The sequence below is a fragment of the Choloepus didactylus genome, chromosome 1 (assembly GCF_015220235.1).
Source record: "Choloepus didactylus isolate mChoDid1 chromosome 1, mChoDid1.pri, whole genome shotgun sequence".
Taxonomy (NCBI): domain Eukaryota; kingdom Metazoa; phylum Chordata; class Mammalia; order Pilosa; family Megalonychidae; genus Choloepus; species Choloepus didactylus.
The window spans coordinates 73,193,867-73,216,668 of NC_051307.1; the positions used below are offsets into that span (position 1 = coordinate 73,193,867).

A 22,802-nucleotide genomic window follows, 5' to 3' on the forward strand; every position below is an offset into this window, starting at 1 on the left:
TGAATTTTCTAAAGAATGCAGGAAGTATTAATTGTCATGGACTATTTGTTGTAATAAAAGTTTTGTAGCTATCAATAAAATTCAAAGTAAAATTGACCTGAATAAACCATAATTTGAATAATCCTTGCACAAATAATTAATAAATAAGGGCAGTCCAAAAATGTCACTCCAGCTGTTAATTACAACTTCATTCTCTATAAACATTTATAAAGAACTATTATATAGTGAAATTATCTGAATTGGCATTTTCTCTCTTTTGCTTACTGCCTCTTCATGAAACAGCAAAATGAAGGAAAGATTAGACTACAGGGAGCAAATAAAGGACCATGGATAATTAACATGAATAAGGAAATTCTGAATAGTCAAGATCTGACTACAGCAGTCTAAATCAGACAGGAATAGATAAATTTAACCAACAGTGATGCCAGTTACGGATCAATTGTGATGGAAAAATTATTTTATATCAGAAGCCAACAATATTAAACCTTACAGCCTCTGTGAATCCAGACCACCAACCCAAATATCTCATACCACAGTCCTGAAAATATCTATGTAGTTGCAGAGAAGTGATCATACACTGCAGTAACAGAAGATGAGTGCAGCTCAGAAACATAAAAATGCAATAAATGTTTATTGAGACTTACCCCATATGAAACATGCTAGGATGTGGGGATACAATGAAAAAAAAATGTAGGAATTACCTTTTAGGAGTTTATAATTCTGGCATAGCGGAATGATACATACTTTCTATAATAAAAGGTTATAAGTGTCATCCTTCTTGTATGAAAAAAAAGTGCTATGGATGGGCAGAAGAGTAATTTAGTTTTAAGAATTTCCAAGAAAATTTGTGTTGCTACTGAGAAAACCAAAGAAGACTGTCATACATCCTACCCCATCTGGGCCTTCAATCTTTTATTTCTATATGTTCCTGTAACCGAGAAGTTAGGATTTAACAAATGATTATGATTACTAAATCATAACATTGATATTTCTTTTTACTTTCTGGTGTATTATATTAGAGTGGCCCAAGGTTAATACCTGAAATTTCTGAACTATAATTCAACTGCCTTGATCTCTGATAATGATAGCCTCTATCTTGTATTGTAAAAACCTTGTGACTGAGAACCAGACCCCAGAGCCTGGGGAAAAACAGCCAAAACAGAAATTTAGGACTAAGGGGGCCACACCTCCTTATACCAGTCAGGACCTACAGGCTGACAGGTGCCACCTGCTGGACAGGTTAGGAAAAGCACAGTGACTTGAGGCCTCAAAGGGTGTGTCAATCTTCTAAGACACACCTTCAGGGAGACCCAATACTGAATATTGCCCCCTTGTAAGATCTGAGCCCGTTCTGGTCTGCAAATACCTGACTGAAGTAACCAAGGAAACCAGATGCCTAATCAACAGAAAACTACAACCTACACCAAGAAAAACAAAGCAATGGCCCAGTCAAAGGAACAAACTTATACTTCAACTGAGATAAAGAAATTGAAACAACTAACGCTAAGTCAATTCAAAAAGTTTAGGGAAGATATTGCAAAAGAGATGAAGTGTATAATGAAAACACTGGGCGAATATAAGGTAGAAATCAAAAGTTTGGAAAAACAACTGGCAGAATCTATGGAAATGAAAGGCACAACAGAAGAGATGAAAGACAAAATGGAAACACAACAGCAGATCTCAAAAGGCAGAAGAAAACACTCAGGAACTGGAGAACAAGACACCTGAAGTCCTACACAAAAAAGAACAGATAGGGAAAAGAATGGAAAACTATGAGCAATGTCTCAGGAAATTGAATGACAATATGAAATGCATGAATGTACGTGTCATGGGTGTCCCAGGAGGAGAAGAGAAGGGAAAAGGGGCAGAAGCAATAGAGGAAATAATCACTGAAAATTTCCCATCTCTTATGAAAGATATAAAATTATATATCCAAGAAGCATAGCATACCCCAAACAGAATAGATCTGAATAGGCCTATGCCAAGACACTTAATAATCAGATTGTCAAATGTCAAAGACAGAGAGAATCCTGAAAGCAGCAAGAGAAAAGCGACCCATACATATAAAGGAAGCTTGATAAGACTTTGTGCGGATTTCTCAGTAGAAACCATGGAAGCAAGAAGGAAGTGGTGTGATATATTTAAGATACTGAAAGAGAAAAACCACCAACCAAGAATCCTATATCTGGCAAAACTGTCCTTCAAATATGAGGGAGACTTTAAAATATTTTCTGACAAACAAACAATGACAGAGTTTGTGAACAAGATACTTGCTCTACAGGAAACACTAAAGGAGCATTGCAGACAGAAAGGAAAAGACAGGAGTGAGAGGTTTGGAACACAATCTTGGGTGATGGTAGCACAGTAAAGTAAGTACACTGAACAAAAATGACTGTGAGTATGGTTGAAAGAGGAAAGTTAGGAGCATGTGGGACACCAGAAGGAAAGAGGAAAGATAAAGACTGGGACTATGTAACTCAGTGAAACCTAGAGTGCTCAACAACTGTGATAAAATGTACAAATATGTTTTTACATGAGGGAGAAAAAAATGAATGTCAGCCTTGCAAGGTGTTAAAAATAGGGTGGTATTGGGGGAAAGATGCAATCAATGCAAACTACAGACTATAATTAACAGAAACACTGTATTATGCTTTCTTTAATATAACAAAGGCAATATACCAAAGCTAAATGCATATGGGGGGGGTCCATAGGAGAAGGGTATGGGACTCCTGGCATTGGTGATACTGTCTGACTCTTTATTCTACTTTAGTTTAATGCTATCTTTCCTTTTGTTGCTTTCTAGCTGTCATGTTTTGTTTTCATTTCTTTCTTTTTTCTTTTCCTTTTGTCTCTCTACCTTCTTTGACTCTTCCTACTTCTTTGTGGAAGAAATGGAGGTGTCCTTAAATAGATAGTGGTGAGGGTGGTGAATACATAAATAAGTGACTATATAGGGAACCATCGATTTTTTACTTAGGATGGAATGTATGGGGTGTGAACAAAACCCTCTTAAAAAAATGGGTTGATGAAGAAACCCTGAGGACACTATATTGAGTGAAATAAGTCAGACACATAAGGACAAATATTGCAGGGCTTCACTGATATGAACTAATTATAATATGTAAACTCACAGACATGAAATATAAGCTACCAGGATATAGAACAAGGCTAAAGAATGGGGAGTGGTTGCTTATTATGAGCAGAATGTTCAACTCGGTTGAACTTAAATGTTTGAAAATGGACAGAGGTGACAGTAGCACTTTGTGAGAATAACAGTGCTGAATGCTATGTGACTGTGGTGGAAAGGGGAAGCTCAGACTTACATGTATCACCAGAAGGAAAATTAGAGGTTAAAAGATGGGAATGTATAAAACAGTGAATCCTGTGGTGGGCAATGTCTGTGATTAACTGTACAAATATCAGAAATCTCTTTCATGAACTAGAACAAATGTATGACACTATAACTAGAAGTTAATAATAGAGGTGCATATAGGGAGAAAAGTATACCTATTGCAACCTACTACAGTTAGTAGTATTTTAACATTCTTTCATCAACAGTAACAAAAGTACTATACCAATGCTATGAGTCAATAATGGAGCGGGGGTGGTCAGGGGTATGGGAGGATTTAAGTTTCCTTTTTTTTCTTTCTTTCTTTCTTTTCTGGAGTAATGAAAATGTTCTAAAAATTCAAAAAATTTAATTGTGGTGATAGGTACACAGCTGTATGACGGTACCACAGGCAACTGATTGTACACTTTGGATCTTTGGATAATTGTATGGAATGTGAACAATCTCAATTAAAAAAAAAGTTGAAAAGAAAAATTAAAAAAAAATAATATTGGTAGATCTACACATCAACAGAGTACAATAGTTTATGAAAAATAGATTGACCTGAAATTAAATAACACGTATATTCACCTGAAGATGGGAATAAAGTGAAAATCATGAGAAAAAAAAACAAAAAACAACCACCTTGTGACTGATCCCCACTTGCTCACTTGTACTCCCTTATTTTGTTTTTCAATTTTAGAGTCTTATGATCACTAAAGACAGCCCCTAATGCTTATTATTGAAGGGCTTTGAGTCAGCCCAGAACTAGCACCCCCAATTCTAAAACTTTCTTGCTAGAAGGAGTTGGATCAAACCAAAATTGGCCCACCTGACATGCACAGTAGCTTAAATTTTACACACACACCATCATATTAAGGCTGCCATTCTCTTACATACTTTCTGTGACTAAGCATGTAATCAATCTGCACATGCTCAATAATTACATCATCTCAAACCTCCCCATCTTGAGCCATTGTGCTTATTATCCTAAAACCTGCCCATCCCTGCCCATCTTTTGATACTGTAAAACTATCAGAATTACTGCAGTTTGAGGAGACAGAGTTTTAGGCCAGTGGGCCATCTGGTCTCCTGCTTCATGCTTAGCAATAAATTCTTTCTTTTTGAAACTCCCGTATCTCAGGAACTGGTCATTTGAGCACGTAAGACAGAGAACCCACTGCTTTTGATCACTACAATTCCATATAAATTTTCTCTTAAATTTAACAACTTTTAAGTCATTCTCCTTTTGCCCCTTCTCCTATATTCTCCAAATGAGCTCTCTCTTCCTATTTAATTCAAATTAAATTTTTTCAGATGGGAAGCCAGCAGTGTCTTGTACTCCCACATATAAACTTACCTGCAACCACAACTATCCACATCTTTTCCTCCCATTTTCCCCTCTTCAGAAATGAATCCCTTTATCTGTGAGCTACTTTCCGTATCTGCCTCCACATCCATCAATCTCCTCAGGAACTCTCCGTAATTATTATTATCAGCTTCCCACACCCTCCAATTTGCAGCCTTCCCATCTATTAGTTTTTGGTTTTTTTGGTTTGTTTGTTTTTTTAACAGATCCTTGAAAAATCACCCAGTTTAACAAAAAATCCTCCATACTTGTCTTCCTTTTATCAAGCATCCGAAAATAATATCTAAGCATTTCTTCACCTCCAATGCCCTCCTTAAATTTCTGCCACCCCTCCACCTCTACCTGTTCACTACAACAGTTTTTGCTAAAGCCACCATAACCCATCTATGGTAGTTTGGAGCTGTTATATACCCCAGAAAAGGCCATGTTCTTTTAATCCATTCTTGTGGTTTCAGACCTGTTGAGGGTGGGACCTTTTGGGTATGTTGTTCCAATTGGGATGTGACCCACCCAATTCAAGGTAGGTCTTAATCCTTTACTGGAGCCCTTTATGAGAGGATAAAAGGCAGAAACACACAGAGAAAGCAGAGAAACACTCAGAGAAGCAAGAAGACCCACAGGAGCTGGGAGAGAGAGCCATTGAAACCAGAACCCAGGAGAGAAGGACCAGCAGACATCTCCATGCGTCTTTCCATGTGACAGAGGAAACCAGGATGCCAGCAGCCTTTCTTCAGAAAAGGTATCCTCTTGTTGATGCCTTAATTTGGACATTTTCACAGCTTTAAAATTGTAACTTGTAACCTAATAGATACTCATTGTTAAAAGCCACCCCACTTCTGGTATATTGCATCCCGACAGCTTTAGCAAACCGAAACACCATCTCATGTGGAAAATCAAATGTGCTTTGTTCACTATCTTACTTAACTTCTTTGCAGTTCTCGAGCCAATAAACAGTTCCTTTCTTTCTCTTGTCCTTGGTATCACTAAATTTTTTCCTATTGCTTTGTCCATCCTTTCCCAGTTTGACTCACATTAAATGTTACTACTCCTAAGGGCTTCATAGTCTTATGTACATCATCCCTCCCCCCCAATATTCTCCCCTTCTCCCTTGGTTTTAACTACCTACACACTTTTTAAAAACTAGGCCCCACCTTTCTTCTTAACTGCAGAACTTTGTAAGCCAACAGTCTACTGTGCATTTTCACTTGGATGTACTAGTTATTTTCATCAAATTAAACATGTCCAAAGCTCTACTCACCCTCACACTACCCTGCTTCCAAATCCTCATCCCCCAAAGTATTTCCTATTATCTATCATCAGTCAACCAGACCAGGAACCTAGGAATCATGCTGGATTCCTCTGTCTCCTTAGCCTCAGAGACCTCTTGGTAGGCTTAACCTAAATCCAATGCCTGGTAAATGAATGAATTAGGCACTCATCATTTCTCCCTTGAACTACGTTCATATCCTCCTAACTGCCTCCAGCCTCAACATTTCCCCATTCCAGCCCCAATGTATTTTCCACAGTTCCCAAAATAACTGTTCTAAATGCAAATGTACACTCTTTTGCCTAATATACTTTAACAAGAACCCCCCCCCCCACTTCAGGCTAAATTCTATGTGCATTATTAGCATGGAATACAAATGAAGTCCTTCAAGATCCTTTCCAGCTCCAAGTCCTGTGCTCCCATATTTCCAAACTAAGCTTTAATCACAATGATCTTCTTGCAATCCACAAATATGCAAATGCACTTTCATTTCCATGCCTTTGAATGTGCTGTTTCCTCAACCTAAAGAGGTCTATACCCTTCACTGGGTGAGCGGGTGTGTAGTAGGTGAAAGTACAAACTTTGGCATCAGATCCAAGCTCAAGTCTCAGCTTAAGCAATTCCTAGTTGTATAACCTGAGGCAAGCTTCTTAACTTCTGTACCTCAGTTTACTCATCCATAACATGCAAACAGTAATAGTATATGCCTTACGGAGATTTTGTTAAGATTTAATGACATAATGAACATGAAGTTCTTATTCAGTGACTTTCAGATACATGGCAAGCACTCAATAAATGGCAGCTACAATCAGCTAACTTGCTTTTCCTGCTAAAATAGTTGAGATGCCCTCCTTCCCTACTACCACTCAACTATATTCAATGCCCCTTCTTATTGCTCCCATTGCCCTCAGTTCATGAATTACCATTGCACTTATTAGAGAATATTGTAATAACTGCTTTACTTAGCTATCCTCTCCATTAGGCTAATAAGGTAATAAAGGCCAAGGACAATTTTTCCATTTGGTATCCTCATCATCTAGCCGAGTCCAGCAGGGAGGGCTCAATACAATCCTTATGAATGTAAAAGTTTTAAAATACAAATCCCAAGAAAGGAAAATCTAAATATCAAATGTGAGAGAATTCACTCTTCCATATTTCAAGAGAATTCTCTGCTGCTTTTCACTTCCATAGGCCTGATTACAGAATCACAAAACTATGCATTTTAATGGAAAATCTCAATCAAATCAGTTACATGGTTGACCAGAACAGTTTTAAAATTACATGAGTGTGTGTTGGAATGATCTTCCTAGAAGGTAAAGGGTCTTGAAGGATGAGTAGGGATGCTTTGGGAAAGGACTTTCTAGGCAGAGTAACACATGTACGGAGGAATGAAGAAAGTGAGCATATTAGTCAAGTGAATTCTAAGAAATGTGGTTGGAAAAGTCAGTTCAGAAATATTGTAAAAGGCCTTCCTTGCCTGCCTTGCTGAGGAGTTTGGACTCGAGAACTTAAGTACCAGTAAACCACTCAAATTTGTACTTGACAAAATAACACTGACCACAGCAGTATGGAGGGTGGTTTGAAGGCAGGAAAGGAGAGGAGAATGGGAGATTCACCGAGAGACTATGCAATAGTCCAGGTAATGGCAACTGGAGAGGAGGCCAAAAAATTACAGTAAACATCGGAGAAGTAAAATCAACCGGAGTCACATGTGGAAGGTGAGGGAATAAAGTTGTTGGCCAAAATATTGTATGCAACTAGTTAGACCACAGATTAACCAAAGAGAATAGAGATTTAGAATATTTGGGGTGAATGTTCTTTCAATTATGAACAGACTGCATATTAAAGTACCTATAGCACAATGAAATGAAGATGTCCAGTAGAGTCCCAGTATATATGGATCTGGATTTAAGAAGGTGGGAACTATAAAGACGTGGGAATCACCAAGAATATAGCTGGTAATTGAAACAATAAACAGAAGGAAGATTGCCCAGAGAGACCTTGAAAAGCAAATAGAGGTGACAGGATAAAATCTTGTGGAACATCAATATCTATGGAGCAAAAGTTAAAAGGGAACAAGCCAAGAAAGTGAGAATAAAGCAGAGAGAAGTAGGAAAGCCAGTAGGGAATGTCATTACAAATACCAAGGGAGTCTTACTACAAATAAAATGATGTTATATGGGATGAATGAAGAGAGATCTCTGGATTGAAATTTGTAACAACCCTAGATAGCTTCTTTATTTGTAGTAATGTCAACAGAACAGTGGGATCAGAAATCAGATTGCATTTGGGAATTGAATGGGATGGGAAAAACCAGAGGCAGTGAATCTAAATAAATTTAGCAGTGTAAGAAAGCAGAGAGCAAAGGTAGTAAGTGGGAATGTGGAAGCAGAGTCAGAAGCAAAGTGTTTTTTTGTTTTGTTTTATTTTGTTGTTTGTTTTCTTCTAATATGGGGTAAAGCCTGAGTATGTTGGCAAGCTAAGAGGAAGGAGCCAAAGGAAAGGGAGATTTAAGGGACAATGTTTTAGAACTGAACTAACTGGGCAGGTCTCCAAGATGGTGGAAGTAAGAGATATAATACACAGGCTGTCCTTGCCTTGGAAAGGTGAAGAGGTATTCTTCTGAAATGGCAATTAGGGAGAATGAGATTAAGATTGCCTAAGAAATATAGATAAATTTAGAAATGGTAGGAGGGGAGTCAAGGGAGTTTACACCAGACACCACTATTTTTTTTCAGGAAAGTAGGAAGGTGATTGTCTGCTCAGAATGGTGTTTAGGAATGAGGTAAGGAGCCTCAGCAATCACTAAGGTAAATGAAGCAAAGCATATGAGTAAAGATGCTGCCAGAAATGAATCCTGCCAGTTTCTGCCATCAGACCTAATGTCTGTTATAAACAACTGGTGTTCCAAACTGAATTGGGTTAGAATTACGGAAAAAAACGAAAGTCTGGTTAGATCTTTCCTCAAGGGAGAATGAAATAAACAAAGGGCTGGGGTAAAGTGGGTCATCCTGAGTTGTTTAGTTCTGACTCTCAAAGCAATCCCCCCACTTGATTTAAAAGTGACCTTATAAGAATGGAAGTGGTTTGACCTAAAATTACAGGGGGTGGGCAGTTTAAAGCCAATAACATCCAAAATTATGGCCTATCAAGCACTTAAAACATATTAAGTACAACAGAGGGATTTAAAAAAAAAAAACAAAACACTACATTTTAAGTTATTAAGAGCCTACAGTCTGAAATTTGTCTAGGGTGCCTTGCGAAATGCTTAGAGCATAGCAGTGACTCATATTCACTTGAAATGGAAAAAAGCAATTTTGACAGACTCTGTTCCATCCCAAACCCCTTGCCTTCCCTTTTAACCTAGAGGAGTGGTATGTCTTCAAACATTCACAGTCTAAATCTCAAAATCTCAGCCCCTGGGGTTGCCCAGATTCTGAGTCTTATGCAACTGCCCCATGCATTTGGAATGAAATATTCAGAGAAAGGTGCAGCTTCTAATATTGTTTCAGTTCCATGAAATCACAAAGGGGGGAAATCCAGGTTCTATTCTCTTAGTCTTGGTATAGCACAATCAAATTCCCTGGATGCGCTACATTTTTTACTTTAGCACTACCATGAGTTTAGTAAAATTGATCCTACACTATTTTCTTTGCTCTTTTAACCTATCTGCACTAGAACACAAAATGAAAGTAACTATATAATTCTTATGTTAGGCTGAGACATAAGACGTAAAAATAGAGGTTTTAAGTTATATAAAAAACTATGACAGAAAAGAACAAAAAAAATGGGTAAAATGGTAGTCTGAAAATTATCACCACAAAAAGAACACATTTATAAAAACAATGCCTATCAATACTGGCTATAGCTGAATTAACATTAAGGAATGCAAACTTAGTTTTAGTAATATGAGTGATTATTTTAGATTTAGAATATTTTCAATTTTGGGAAAAAACACCTATTTTTCATCTTTAGAACCTGGCCTTTCAAATCCTCATTAATAACACAGTGGCAAAGATAAAACATCTGCCAAAACACAGATGACAGCATGAGCAAGTGTCCTAATGGTAGGCATTTAGTGTAATACTTGAACACACTGCCTCTAGCCTGCTGGGGTGGCCCCACAAATAAGTACTTTTAAATAGGCACTTACTTCCTTAAAATGGCAACTTGTGTTTAAAAGTAATATATTCTTTAGGAGAAAAGAAAACATTTTCGTTAAGCAAGCCAAATTACTACTAGACTTAGGCAATACGTTTGTTTTTTTTAATCCTCTGCAACCCTGGTTTAAAAAACTCACTGAACAACGGAAAATCATTCAACCACTGAAAAGGCCCACTCATATCATGGTCATCATTTATTTAAGGTTTTATTTACCAGTTAGTGAATAATACTGAAATAGTTAATACACTTTTAAAGAAAATGTAATTGGAAATACTGACAGTTGGGGGGTGGGGATGGGGAAGGAGCACAGTAATTGAGGGTTGCAGTTTGCCTATAATTTGATGGAAGGGGCATTTGAGAGAATAACTTCTTTTACTACAAAGATCACAAAAACTGTAGTGGTTACCAGGCAACGGCTCCCCATCGATCAGTCCCTTTTATAAATAAAAGTGAAAGTAAATACTTCAATAAAAATGAACTTCCCAATCCATGACCTTACCCATTCAAGATCATAAATTCAGTCTCAAAATCCTCTAATTTATATCTACTTCTGATCTGAAACTGTTACCATCTCTTCTATACATGTCCTTTAGAAGACAGTTATCAAACATATACAAAAATCCATTATATCTTATACTGATGAACACTACCACTTTCTGTTTTATATTCAACACTTAAGAGAACTCAAATGCATAATGCCTTTTATTTTTCAAGTTAATATTAACTAGGACAACAAACTCTGAATTCTAGGACTCTGTAGGGATTTGAGCACCTTCATATTGTATATAAATGAATGCAAATGATACAAGATCCTAACTATTAGTAAAAGAGGCCTAACAGAACTCCATTTCCACAAAAGAACCATTCAAACAGTTCTTTCTAATCTACTTTAAATTAGTACCCGTTTTAAAAATAGTATGTGATTTACACTTACTATTCAGATTTAGCTTTGATGTCAACATTATGAATTAGTGATTATTACAAATTTATAATCTTGTTCAATATGAAGGCTTTCTGATTATACAACAAGTATCTGAAAGCAGTATTATTTTAACTATAATGACAGTGATGGCAACAATAGAGATCTTGATTATATTAACAGCTCTAACATCCAAGGATGCTTTAGTGGAAAAAAAAAGTGGTAAGCAGGGACTCAAAGGCATCTTGGAAATAGCTCGACGTCCAGATCCTTTATGAATACACACTGAGGCTAATCATGAGCTTAAAACAGAATTAAATGTAACAATTTACTGTTACTCAAACTGCATTCCGAATCTTACGAAAAAAGTTCACCAATGCCTTAATATATAGATGTGAAATGTGACGGGCACTGTAGGGCCACGAATATTCATTCCTTTCCCTTTCTCAGTTTTTACATAAGAAGCACACAGTTTTAAAACGCAAAATAGATTTCAAAAGCTTGGGGGGCCAAGAGGTCCTTGTGTCGACAAGACGCGAAATCCCTCTCTGCTACAATTGTCTTTTGACTAGAGATTACTGCTTCATATTTCAAGCGAAATCTGGATTACTTTGAAGACGTTTCACCCGAAGAGTGGGAAAACTTGAATATACAGTTTAGGATGTATTAAAGTGGTTGATGGATTGCGAGAAAGAAGAATTTCAAGGAAGCTTATATCTAGGGTTAAAAAGGGGGGGTGGGGGCAGACGAGTCCTCTAATTAAATGCTAGATTGTAAATGAAAGTTAACTGTGTCATTTACGTCCCCTTCGCTCGAATGTCCATGAGGGAGGGCCAACGGCAGACACCCAGTCTCACTGACTTCGCCAAAATGCGTACTTCCATCGCAAGAGGCCCGGGACCCCCCCACCCTCCACCCCCCCTCCTTCATCCCCAAATGCGACTAAGCACTAGAACGAAGAGGGGTGCGAAAGAAGGGGGACCCTGGCAGCTGCCACCCCGTCGCCTCCGATCGCGCCATCTCCTGCTTTACAGGAGGTACACGGTTTGGAGACTTCCTCGGTGTATGCATCTGGAGGCGGAGAACAGCGTGAAGAAGATGAGCCCCGCTCCTCAGGGGGAGGAGGAAGAGGAGGGGAAGAAAAGGGGTGGGGGTGCCCGATTAGCCGCGGAGCCCTCCCACGTCCGCACACTGAGTGTACAGGCCCCGTGCACCCCGCGCGCCCCGCGCCGGGGCCACCCTCTCCAGGGCGCCGCCGGGCGAGCGGGGCTGCAACCCACACGCCAGCGTAGACGCCTGCGGGGGCGACGAGAGGCGAGCCGCAGGGCCGGGAGCAAAGGGCCACTCACCGCAACACGCCGAGCCTAGCAGCAGCGCCGCCACCAGGGGCCACATCTCCGCGCCCGCCGCGAGGTCGCCGCACGCCCCGTCCGCCGCCGCAGGTGTCTGGAGCCGCCGCCGTCACTAACAGGACCGGCCGCCACCGCCCGTCACAGGCAGGACCGGCCGCCGTGGTTGCCCGGTCGCGCGCACGCGCGCTCCCGCCGCCCTCTCCGCCCGCGCGAGCCGCGCACGCGCACTCGCCCACACCCCGCCGCCGAGGCTGTTGACGCGGCGCCCTTCCCGCTCTCAGGCTGGAGTTCCGGCTCCCTCCCGCTGGGCTGAGGCCGGGCACTGTCTCTAGGGTGGTGGCGGGCGCTAAGCTTCCTGGCCACGCCTCGCTGCACCCGCCAACCCCCGATGTCCGTGTCCCCGCCCGCCCAGCGCCCCTTAGTCCCGGGAGGTAGAGCGCGCTCTCTGGAGACCTCATTACACCCTCCCGGTTGGCAGTTCCCTTTTACTACTCGCACAGCCCTGGGCCCCACTATGCTGTCAGCACTTATTTCCTAGCTTTCACTCTCATCTTCCCTAACGCGTCAGGGACTCTGCTCTGCTCACTCCGACTTCGGCGCCCTGTTTCCGCGCAGCCTCCAAGCCCAGGCGCGAGCACCGCATCTTTCTCCTCTCCGGATCCGAATTCGTCTGCGCGCGTCGACCCGGCGCCTCCTCGCGTTTTTTCTCAGTCCAGTCTGCTCATAAACTCCGTCGCTCGCACCAGAAGCGCACACCTGTTTGGGGGTGTCTGCGCTTCCCACGCGGTCAGTGAGCCAAGAGGGCGCCACGCTGAGGACAGGGGCAGTGGCCGGATCCCTGCCCGCAGGGAGCTAAGACTCCTCCCGTGGGCTCCCTGCCCCCCTTGGTTCACCTGCCCGACCTTCGTTTGTTTCCTACGCGGTTCTTTCTCTCTTTCTTACTTTGTTCTTTAGTGTATTTAATCTGTGAAGAGGATTAATCAAACAAGTTCCATCCACGGTAGTAAACGTTTTTAGATGTGGTTAAAACTGAAACCCCAGGGGCGATCAGGTCGTGTGCAGCCATCTGGGTTGTGTTTGGGTTTAGCATGATTGAAAAATGGGTTCAAAATGTGGCTCCAAGATGCAATGTGGACAAGGCCTTTGAATATCTCACTGAATTATAGGCCACATCACTCATCCTGAAGCAAAAGCCCTTTGAAACAGATTTTAAAGTTTATCCTAAATGATGAACTCCCTTGTCAATTTCAGGCTCTGGTGGCTGCTCTAATGGGATACATATCCTGTTCACTCCGTTGTTTGTTTTCTTATCTGCTAGAAAAGAAAATAACTTATCACAGTATTCTTCAAACCCTCTATATCTCTTCTATCACACCCCATCTTCACAGTAATAAAATGCGGGAACCCAAATTGCCACTCTTGTGACACATTGTAGCAGTATATTATATACTATATAACCATTTCCTGGAATTGATTTTTGTGTGAAACTCTTCCCCACAATGTTGTGTTTGGCTTTTTATTTTTTACTCAGGGAGCATTTTCAATATTCGTTCCTCCAACATTTTCCATTGAACTGGTCAAACAGAAGGGGTTTAATAAATGTGTTGTTATGTCTCGAGGCAAGCACTGCTCTATTGAATTTTGATTTTTTTTTAATGATTTAAAAAAAGAAAGAACAACATTTGTTTGGCAGACATCTCACTAAAACAATGGTTAATAATTGTGGTAGTAATGATTTGAATGGCAGCCTTCACGCCCTGAAGCAACCAAAGGGACTGATCGATTCTCCTCCAACTGCTGCTAATATGGATACAAAAGAATTATCCCCCAGACTTTGAGCATCCGGGACATTGTGTATCACAGAGCAGCTGGTTGCCTACAAAAGGCCATCAGCTGCCCCTGAAACTGACCCCCCTGAAGCTAAAGAGTGACTAGGAAGGATTGTCCCCAACCTTTAGAGGTAGAGAATGGGTGATGTTTATACTTTTTTACACTGGAGGCTCCTGAGGCTATACACTAAATGTATCTTTGTGCAGAAAATTGTATGAGCTTCAGCCAGGTGAATGAGAGCCCATCTGGGTTCCCACTTCTGCTCCTGGAAATCTAGCCAGTATATGTTTTGGTAGGTAGCAGGGAGGAGGCCTATTCCAGGAGACACTATCCGAAGCAACTTGCCCAGTTTTGATTATACTCTTTCTGGAGTCGCCTTGGGCCCTTCTCTCTAATATCTAACCACCTTACATTTGTGTTTCCCTTTTAACTTTTCTGAGCATTTTTATTTGGATTTTAAGCTGATTTTATCTTCTGGTAGGGGTTTTGGAGGAGGAGGGGAGAGTAGTTATGCGTATTAGACCATTTTGAACAGACGTGGTACGCATTCTAATACCTAAATTAATCTTCACAGCAACCTTGTGAGGGGCAGGTTTTATCATCACCATTTTAGAGAGGAGGAAACAACTGGGAAGAGGGATGTGCTGTGATACTCTCTACTTGATGTCTATCTCCCTTGTCCTCTTTTCTCTACTTTTTTGTTTCACCACTCTATAGCTACGAAGTTCTTACAGTTTCCACTTTACAGATGAATAAACATAAAACCCCCAAACAACTGCACAAGTTAGTTATTATTATCACTCTTTATAAATAAGAAAACTGAGTTCATAAATTCAGGGAAGGAGCTACTGTTGGACCTGAAATCTACCCGACTCCAGTGAAAACAATCACAAGCTTCTTTTCTCATTTCATGCCACATGCCAATTCCCCTTTCCTTTATTTTGTCCTAACAATACATCTTAGCTTCCTCCCTAAATGACATTTACATCCTTCCATTTATTAGGTATTGGTATTAATATTGACATAGTTGTATTCTTCTACATTTTTTATTCAAGTGTTTTTTGACCCATGTCACTATGCCATGCAGTGGGATATATACTGTCTCCTGGTACTCCTGGCAGTTGGTTCAGAACTGTATGTACCTCAACAGTCTGTGCTTTGTTCAGGGCTGGATGCATCTTTATATGTAAGTATTATTTGTATGGCTTACATAAGTTAATGGAAAATCAAAGTATCCCACAATATACCAAAGCCCAAGATAACCCCCAGTATAAGCTAAGTGCCCCTTCTCTGTATTTGAGTCATGTTCAGTGCATATCAATTACCATATTATAAGGAAACTACCAGTTTATGTGTCTGTCTTCCTGTTTAATAGTAACTCCTTCCTAGGCTATAAATCAAATAAGGGGAAAGACCATTAGTCCTGTTTACTGTTAATCCCCGTGCCTAGCACACAGACGATGCTCAACAAATGGTTGTTAAAAAGATGAATGAGCAATGAATGAATGAATGAATGAGACAAATCCAGGAACTGTGTCTTTTTCATTTTTTCCATCAGTACCTGGCAAAGTAAATAGCATAAAGGGGTGTACAGTAAATATCTGTGCACTGAACTATTGAACCAACCCTGAAGTTGACCTGACATACCGGAGATTCTTATCATTAAATTCCTATTTTTGGCTTATCAATCATCATACTGGGTTTAGTTCATGGATATTTTCTCTTTCTTCTTAGTATCTTTGATTAGGTATTTTTCTCTTTTGTAACAAATATTCTTAACTTGTATTTTTAACACTTCTGACCAATGTGATCCTAACCAACCTCTGTTCTGTGACCAGGCCCTTTACACTAGGAACACTGGACTATTTCATGCCTGGACTATTCTGCTTTCAGGCTTCACTGCTTCAATCCTGCTGTTTCCTCTGCTTCATACACTCTTCCCAGCTGTTCCTTCTTCCTCTCCTCAAGCCAGAGAATTCCAACTCATCCTTTGACCAAGTGCAAATGTCACCTTCTCCAAAAAGCCTTTCTCAACCTTGCTTTTTCTCTTTCCCATAACTCTCCTCCACTTGGATATCTATTAGCCTCTCCCATTATACTTTGTCCATATTGCTAATAAAATGTGTCATTTTATGTTTGTTTCTAAATATGTATCTCCTCTTCTGTCATGTTAATTCAAAGAAACAAAATTGTCCTGTGTATATTTGTATCTCCACAGTCTAACACAGTGTCTGGTTGAGACACAAGTTCTCAGTGTGTATTTGTTGAATAAATCAAGAGAAATCATAGTGTAGTGTATAGTTTAGAGAGGCACTCTATGCTAGGTTTAAGTTACAGCTCAAGTCACTTACTACCTGTTAACCTTAGGCAAATTACTTAAGCTTTCTGGCCTCTCATGTCCTTATTTGTAAAGCTGGGATGATAAGAGTAATAGAAATTAACTCTTAGACTTGCTTTGAGAATTTACTAAGTTAACACTTTTACAATTACACAGAGCAGTGTCCAGTGCACAGTACCACACAATAAATGTTAGTCCTTTTATAGTCTTTTTATGATGAGTTAGGTCTCCTACAAGGCTGGTGAAAATTATGTTCAGAAGGATAACAGTTCATTGTCTGGAGCCTTGAAGGAGCACCATGAGTTGGAAAAGGCTCTAAAATTTTTATTCAAGCACGTGTCTGTGCACAGTGGGTAGTCCTTAATCTGCTTGCTCATCTGCATAGTTCATTGGTGATGAATGCTGAGACATCCACATCTCTGATACCTGGCCCAGAGCCCAGTGTCCTGGAGAGTTGTTTCAACTTGACCCAGCTGTAAATACATCCGAGTCTCAATCATGAAATAAAGCAGCATGGCAATGAGGATCTGTGCTGTCTGGGCAAAGACTGATTTGGATGGTTCAGCAGCTGGAAGATATTGACATGTGGTTGGAAAGATGGATTTGGCTTAGGGGAACAGAAGGCAGGCTCCAGCAGCAGGAAATGATCTTCTTCCTACCCGTGCTTCAGTTAGGGGCAAAAACCAGAAACGTAAACTGCCTCAGGTAGGAGGGTGGCAGGACTGAGGGATTTTAGGAAAGGACTATCCTACCACAGCAATGAAGGTCTGGTCTGGTGTGAATTTCCTACTGGATGTCAGATGTGCACAGGATCCTTTGCCTAAGCCAGGGAGAAACATAGCATTTTTTTTTTATCCTCCCCCTGCTGCTCCTTCTGGAGCCTACTTAGGTAGAGTGCCCATACTCAAGACAGCTTGAAAGTACCAGAGAAAGCCAGTTTCTAGGTTAGTTGTAAAATCAAAGCAGGCTTATTTTTTTTGAGAACGCAATGTTTCAAGCCCTGGGAAGGCCCCCTTGTATCTTGCTTGTCCTCTTTGAGGACAGATAACGTTCATGAAGTTAATGTAGACTGTTCACCAAGACCTCATCGTGCTAGTGTATTTATCTTCTATTGCTGCTATTACAAATTACCACACATTTAGCACATTAAAACATCACCCATTTATTATCTCACAGTTCTGTAGGTCAGAAGTCCAATGGGCTTGGCTGATTTTTCTGCTTTGATTTCCACAAGGCAGAAATCACGGTGTTGGCTGGGCTTCTTTCCCTTCTTGGACTCTAAGAGGAGATTTCCAGTCTCATTCAGGCTGCTATCAGAATCTGGTGTCTGGAGGACTGAGGCCCCCATTTCCTTGCTGGTTGCCATCTGGGTGCCAGCCTCAGCTCCCAGAGGCCTCCTTCAAGTCGTTGCACGTAACCCCCACATCTCAGAACCAGGAACTGCATGTTACATCCTCCTCATGCTGCTACTTCTCTTCTGCCATCACGTCTCTTGGATTGGTTCCTCTGCCTTCCCTTTCTACTTTTAAGGGCTCAAGTTAGGCACACACAAGTAATCCAGGATAATTGTGCTTTCTCCAGTCTCTAACCTTAATCACATCCACAAAGTCCCTTTTGTCATGTATAGCAACACATTCATAGTTTCAGGAAGAAGGTTTTGGAAATCTTTGGGGGGGGGGCAGTCTGTCCACCTCAGCTAGCTTCTTTGCATATTTGCCTCCCTTGATTCTCACAGTAGTCCAATAAGGGTAGCATTTTTATACCTGTTATTCACATGAAGAAACTGAGGTTCCGAGACATCAATATCACAGCTAATAAATGATGGAACTGGGGACAGAACCTTGCTTGGAAGCTCACACTCCTTCCTCTGTGAGACTTCGCTCTCACTGCATTTCCCACTTGTTTCCGCTAGTGCCGTTTCTCAACTTAGTGAGTTAGTTACCACCGTGCTTGCCAAAGTTCTCTGACTCTCCTCTTAGGTACACAATATATGTATCCATTGAGGTCCCAACATAATGGCATGCTCAAGTGAAGGCATTGAGGAGCATTTACTAAAGGGACTGTTTACAAGGGTATGGGCAGGGTTAAAGAAACCAGCAAGGAATGCTGAAGCCAACACAGCTATTATCCCTAGGTCTGAAAGTACCAGCAAGGGGGGAGGAAATGGTTACCAGAACCTTGAGAGAAAGGAGGAGCTGACAGAGGGGGCTGCCCAGCAGTAGCTGTGGCCTTCAGTGAAGGAACACAGCCTCTGTTCGGCTGGGCAGGGAGGAAGGTGGCAAAGTCTATACTCTGACTTTACCCTCCTCCCACCCTCTTATCTACCACTGGCAAATCTCAACCAGAAGTCAGTGGACTGTGTATACAATTCTTGAAGTTTAGCTTTGTAGGCACAGAGCAGAGAGTAGAGAAGGGTGGAGAGTGTCCCTGAGGGGAGAAGATCCAGTCCTGCAGGACTGTACCCCACCCCCCTCCTTGAAATTGGATGTGACAATGTGACCTGCTTTGGCCCAGTGTATTAATTTCCTAGGGCTACCATAACACATTAGTACAAACTGGATAGCTTCAAATGAGAGATATTTGTTTCCCCACAATCCAGGAGGCTAGAAGTGTGAAATCAAGGTCTCAGCAAGGTCATTCTCCTTCTGAAGGCTCTAGGGGAGAATGCTTCCTTGCCTCTTCCTAGCTTCTGGTGGCTTCTGGTATTCCTGGGCTTGTAGCTACATCATGCCCATCCCTGCCGCCATCTCCACATAGCCGTCTCCTCTGTGTCTCTGTGTCCTCTTCTCTTCTTATAAGGACACCAGTCACTGGACTTAGGGCCCACCCTAAATCCAATATGACATCATCTCTAAATCCCTAACTGATTACATCTGCAAAGACTCTCTCCAAATAAGGTCACATTCTGAGGTTCTGGGTGGCTGTGAATTTGGGGGTGACACTCTTCTCCCCACAATAGTCAGTGATATGTGTTCTATCTGAGCAAAAGCTTTAAGACCTAGCATGAAATTTGCCACCATCTCCACCCCTCTTCACAGCAATCAGCAGCTCCAGATGGTGACTGCTGCTTCAGCCTGGGTCCTGGAATGAGCATGAGGGAAAGCAGAGCCCCTGCTGAACTACAAAGGAAATGAAACAAGAATGAGAAATACACGTCACCCATCCTGATGGCGCCCATGTACCTTATATTTATAAATATAAAACCCCAGCCCAGCCTTTCATGGCTATTCCCAGCTATGAATGACAGCTCCCCACTTCCTCACAAACAAAAACACCCTTGAGTAAAGGTGTTAATTTAAACCACTCCAGTGGCTTGATCCTCTCAGTCCCACCTCCGATGGCAACATTTTATTATAATAGAGTTTGTCTTTGGGCTGAGCCATAGAAAGAAATAGATTTTAAAAACTGCCTTTTGTACCTCTTAGATCGGCAAGTTTTTCTAGAAAAAAGAAAAAGAATGAAGACTAGAGTGGATGGGTGTTCTTGGAGAAAAGCTGCAGAGTAGCTGTCTGTATTTCAGGCTGACAGGTCTGTCTCTGGTTTCAGAAGAGTTCCCCAGCAGCAGCAGCAGCAGCAGCAAGGACTGTCTGCTGAGAAACCTTTGTTCTCTGCCCAAACAGTGAGCTTCCTAGGTGCACTCTTCCCTGCCCCATGTAAGTGTCCTTTTAACCTCATTTATCTGTCTTTGAAGGGCAGATAGGACTTGATGGCACACACACGCTAGGTGTTGCTGCTGCAGCTGCAACTCCTGCACCCTCTGCAACTCCCACCGCCACCATGCCCAGCACAGGCACGGTGACCCACAGCAGTAGGGCGAAAGGAGAAAGTTATACAAAGGGTGTTCCATTGACCAGGTGGATCAGGAGCATCCGTATCACCTGGGAACTTGTTAGAAATGCAAACTCTTAGGCCCTACCCCCAATCTACTGAATCAGAAACTCTGGGGGTAGAGTCAAGGAAACTTGGTTTTAGTAAATCTTCCAGGTGATTCTGATGCACACTAACGTTTGAGAGCCACTGGCTTGGGCTCTGACATCGGAAGGCAGATGGCTAGCCTACAAGGTAATCCTCCTTGTCCCTTCGCTTTGATGGGAAAGACCTACCTGTAGCACAGTGGGGGAATCCCTTGGAACCCCAATTCTGTCCTGGACCACTGGGCCTTTTGTATCAACTGCATGTCACAAGTGTTAGTTGGGCTGTGGCAGTGCCCAAGGGACAGAGGCTTGTCAACTTACAAGTGGCCTGTCACGTGTGTAACAGCGTTTCTCTAACGTCTCAAGTTAAAGGAGCATATATTCTACTTTCTTTCTGTTAGAAACTGATGTGCACTTCAAAGTGGCTTGGGAATCTCTTTAGTTCTATCTTTAGTGAGTTTAGAAGTAGTTTAAAGGTAGATTTCACTGTAGTTTACAAGCTCCTGTTTTTCTTCTCTTTTCTTTTTCTTTCTTTTGTCCATCAAGGTATTTGTGCTAATCTCTTATGAGTTTTCACTTACAGGATGCCATTTTGATCAAATGCAGAAATCTTCCATCTGCTTACACACTTTTCTCTTTGTCTAGAGAATGAAGTAAATGAAACCTAGGGATCCCCTGGAGGGAGAACAGATCATTATCTATCTGGTGGAAAATTTGGTGGGGCCTATATGGCAACATGGGGTGTAGGAGAGAAATGAATCATAATCTATTATAATTCACAGAAAAAATGATCTGTTCATTTTTGACAGTCATGTGGGCTAGACAACCTGGAGCTGGTTCTGGTAAACTAAGGTAAAGGCTCATCCTAACTTGTTGTATCTTACAAGGACAAGCATCATTGTTATTCACAGGGTATTTGACTTCCTCTGGAAATGAAAGAGGGGCTCCTGGTTGACAAAGGAGATGCATTAATGGATAAATTCCTCTTCCGCAATTGTTCAGGTGATTCTGTTCATTTTGTCTGACAGTACTGGACAATCTGAAAAAGTTCACAGGTTTCCTTGCAGAGCACAAAATCTTGTAAACCAGGATTTCCTTTTTCCTTTTGTGGTAAAAAGTGAAGATCTTTGCTCTTCTCAAACTTTCCTCCTTTCCACTCTCAGAACCCGTGCTGTATTTTGGAGTGTGGCAAATATGGTGCAAGGAGGGAGGCCAATAGAACACACAAGTGATTTGTGCTCCAATAATCTCTTCCACTTTCCTTTTCTTGCCTGCTTTTGGGCTGAGCCCTATGCCTTCCCAGTTTCCTTTGACTCTCTAAGAAGTGCCTGTGTGTCAGTGGGACTGTAAACTAGGTGAAAAGCTATCAGCACCAAGGGAAGGAATCGATAGTATTATGTGTGTGTACATATATCACAAGTGACAGGCTCATTTTCATGCAAGTTGAGATGCCTCTAATTGACATACTGAATATCTGTGTGCACACACACTCTGATGGGGATATACGTGGCTGGACTCACCCCACAGAGGCAGAGTGGACAGCTGCCCATGGTCTGTGATTTGCCTTCGCTGCAGGGATCTCTCCAAGACTATGCAGCTGATCCAGACCAAGGATCTGCTGAGAATTCCCACATCACTTACCTCTTTGGATTCAGGCACTGAAAGTAGTTTAAATGCAAATTATTTTCTAGGAGGTAAGGACATTATTATTCATTAACATTGGGGCTTTAATGAGTTTATCAGCTTAGAAGAGAACAGATTACCGTCTTTTTCTAATAGAGGCTAGAGAGATAGGTTCTAGTTATGATAGGTGGAAGATAAAGAGTAAGATCTGAAATGCTATAAAACCCTAGCCATAGACTCAAGAAATAGTGTAAGGACATGGGATACATGATGGGAAATAGGATGGAAAAAAGGGAAGTGGGAAAGTAGGAAATAAAGTGCCTCCAGAAGTCCACCAGCATTTCTGCTGGAGCACCTAGCGATTGTTTCCTAAGCAGTTTGTATAAATGAGTTTGTATAAACCCTGCCAAAATACTAACACATTTCATCTTTGCTGTAGCATCACTACTGCCGAGGGTTGATTGATGATTGATTTATATAACACTTAGGACATGTCTAGGCACTGTGAGAATATCAGAAAACAAAACAAACAAAAATCTGTGGAAATAAATGACGAATACCCAGACTAGAACAAAGGCTATTTATTCAGAGCTTTCCATAGCAAGGGAGACAGCCACCATCACTTGTGTTTGGCAGAGACTCAAAATCAGGCAGAAGTGGGGGAAAAAGGGAAAACTTCAGGTATGCCCTGATTGGAG

The 22,802-nt window shown here is 41.3% G+C and overlaps 1 protein-coding gene across 3 annotated transcripts in view; it reads right to left on the reverse strand.

Moving 5' to 3' along the window:
- The window catches only part of CD47 (CD47 molecule), a 75,769-nt gene extending 63,202 nt beyond the window's left edge, over nucleotides 1-12,567 (reverse strand). For all 3 annotated transcript variants that reach the window (XM_037835148.1, XM_037835142.1, XM_037835137.1), the window contains exon 1: nucleotides 12,397-12,567. In XM_037835148.1, the coding sequence (XP_037691076.1) occupies nucleotides 12,397-12,442 (46 nt within the window). In that variant the 5' untranslated portion in view covers nucleotides 12,443-12,567. The remainder of the gene's footprint in view (nucleotides 1-12,396) is intronic.
- Nucleotides 12,568-22,802: the final 10,235 nt, after the last annotated feature.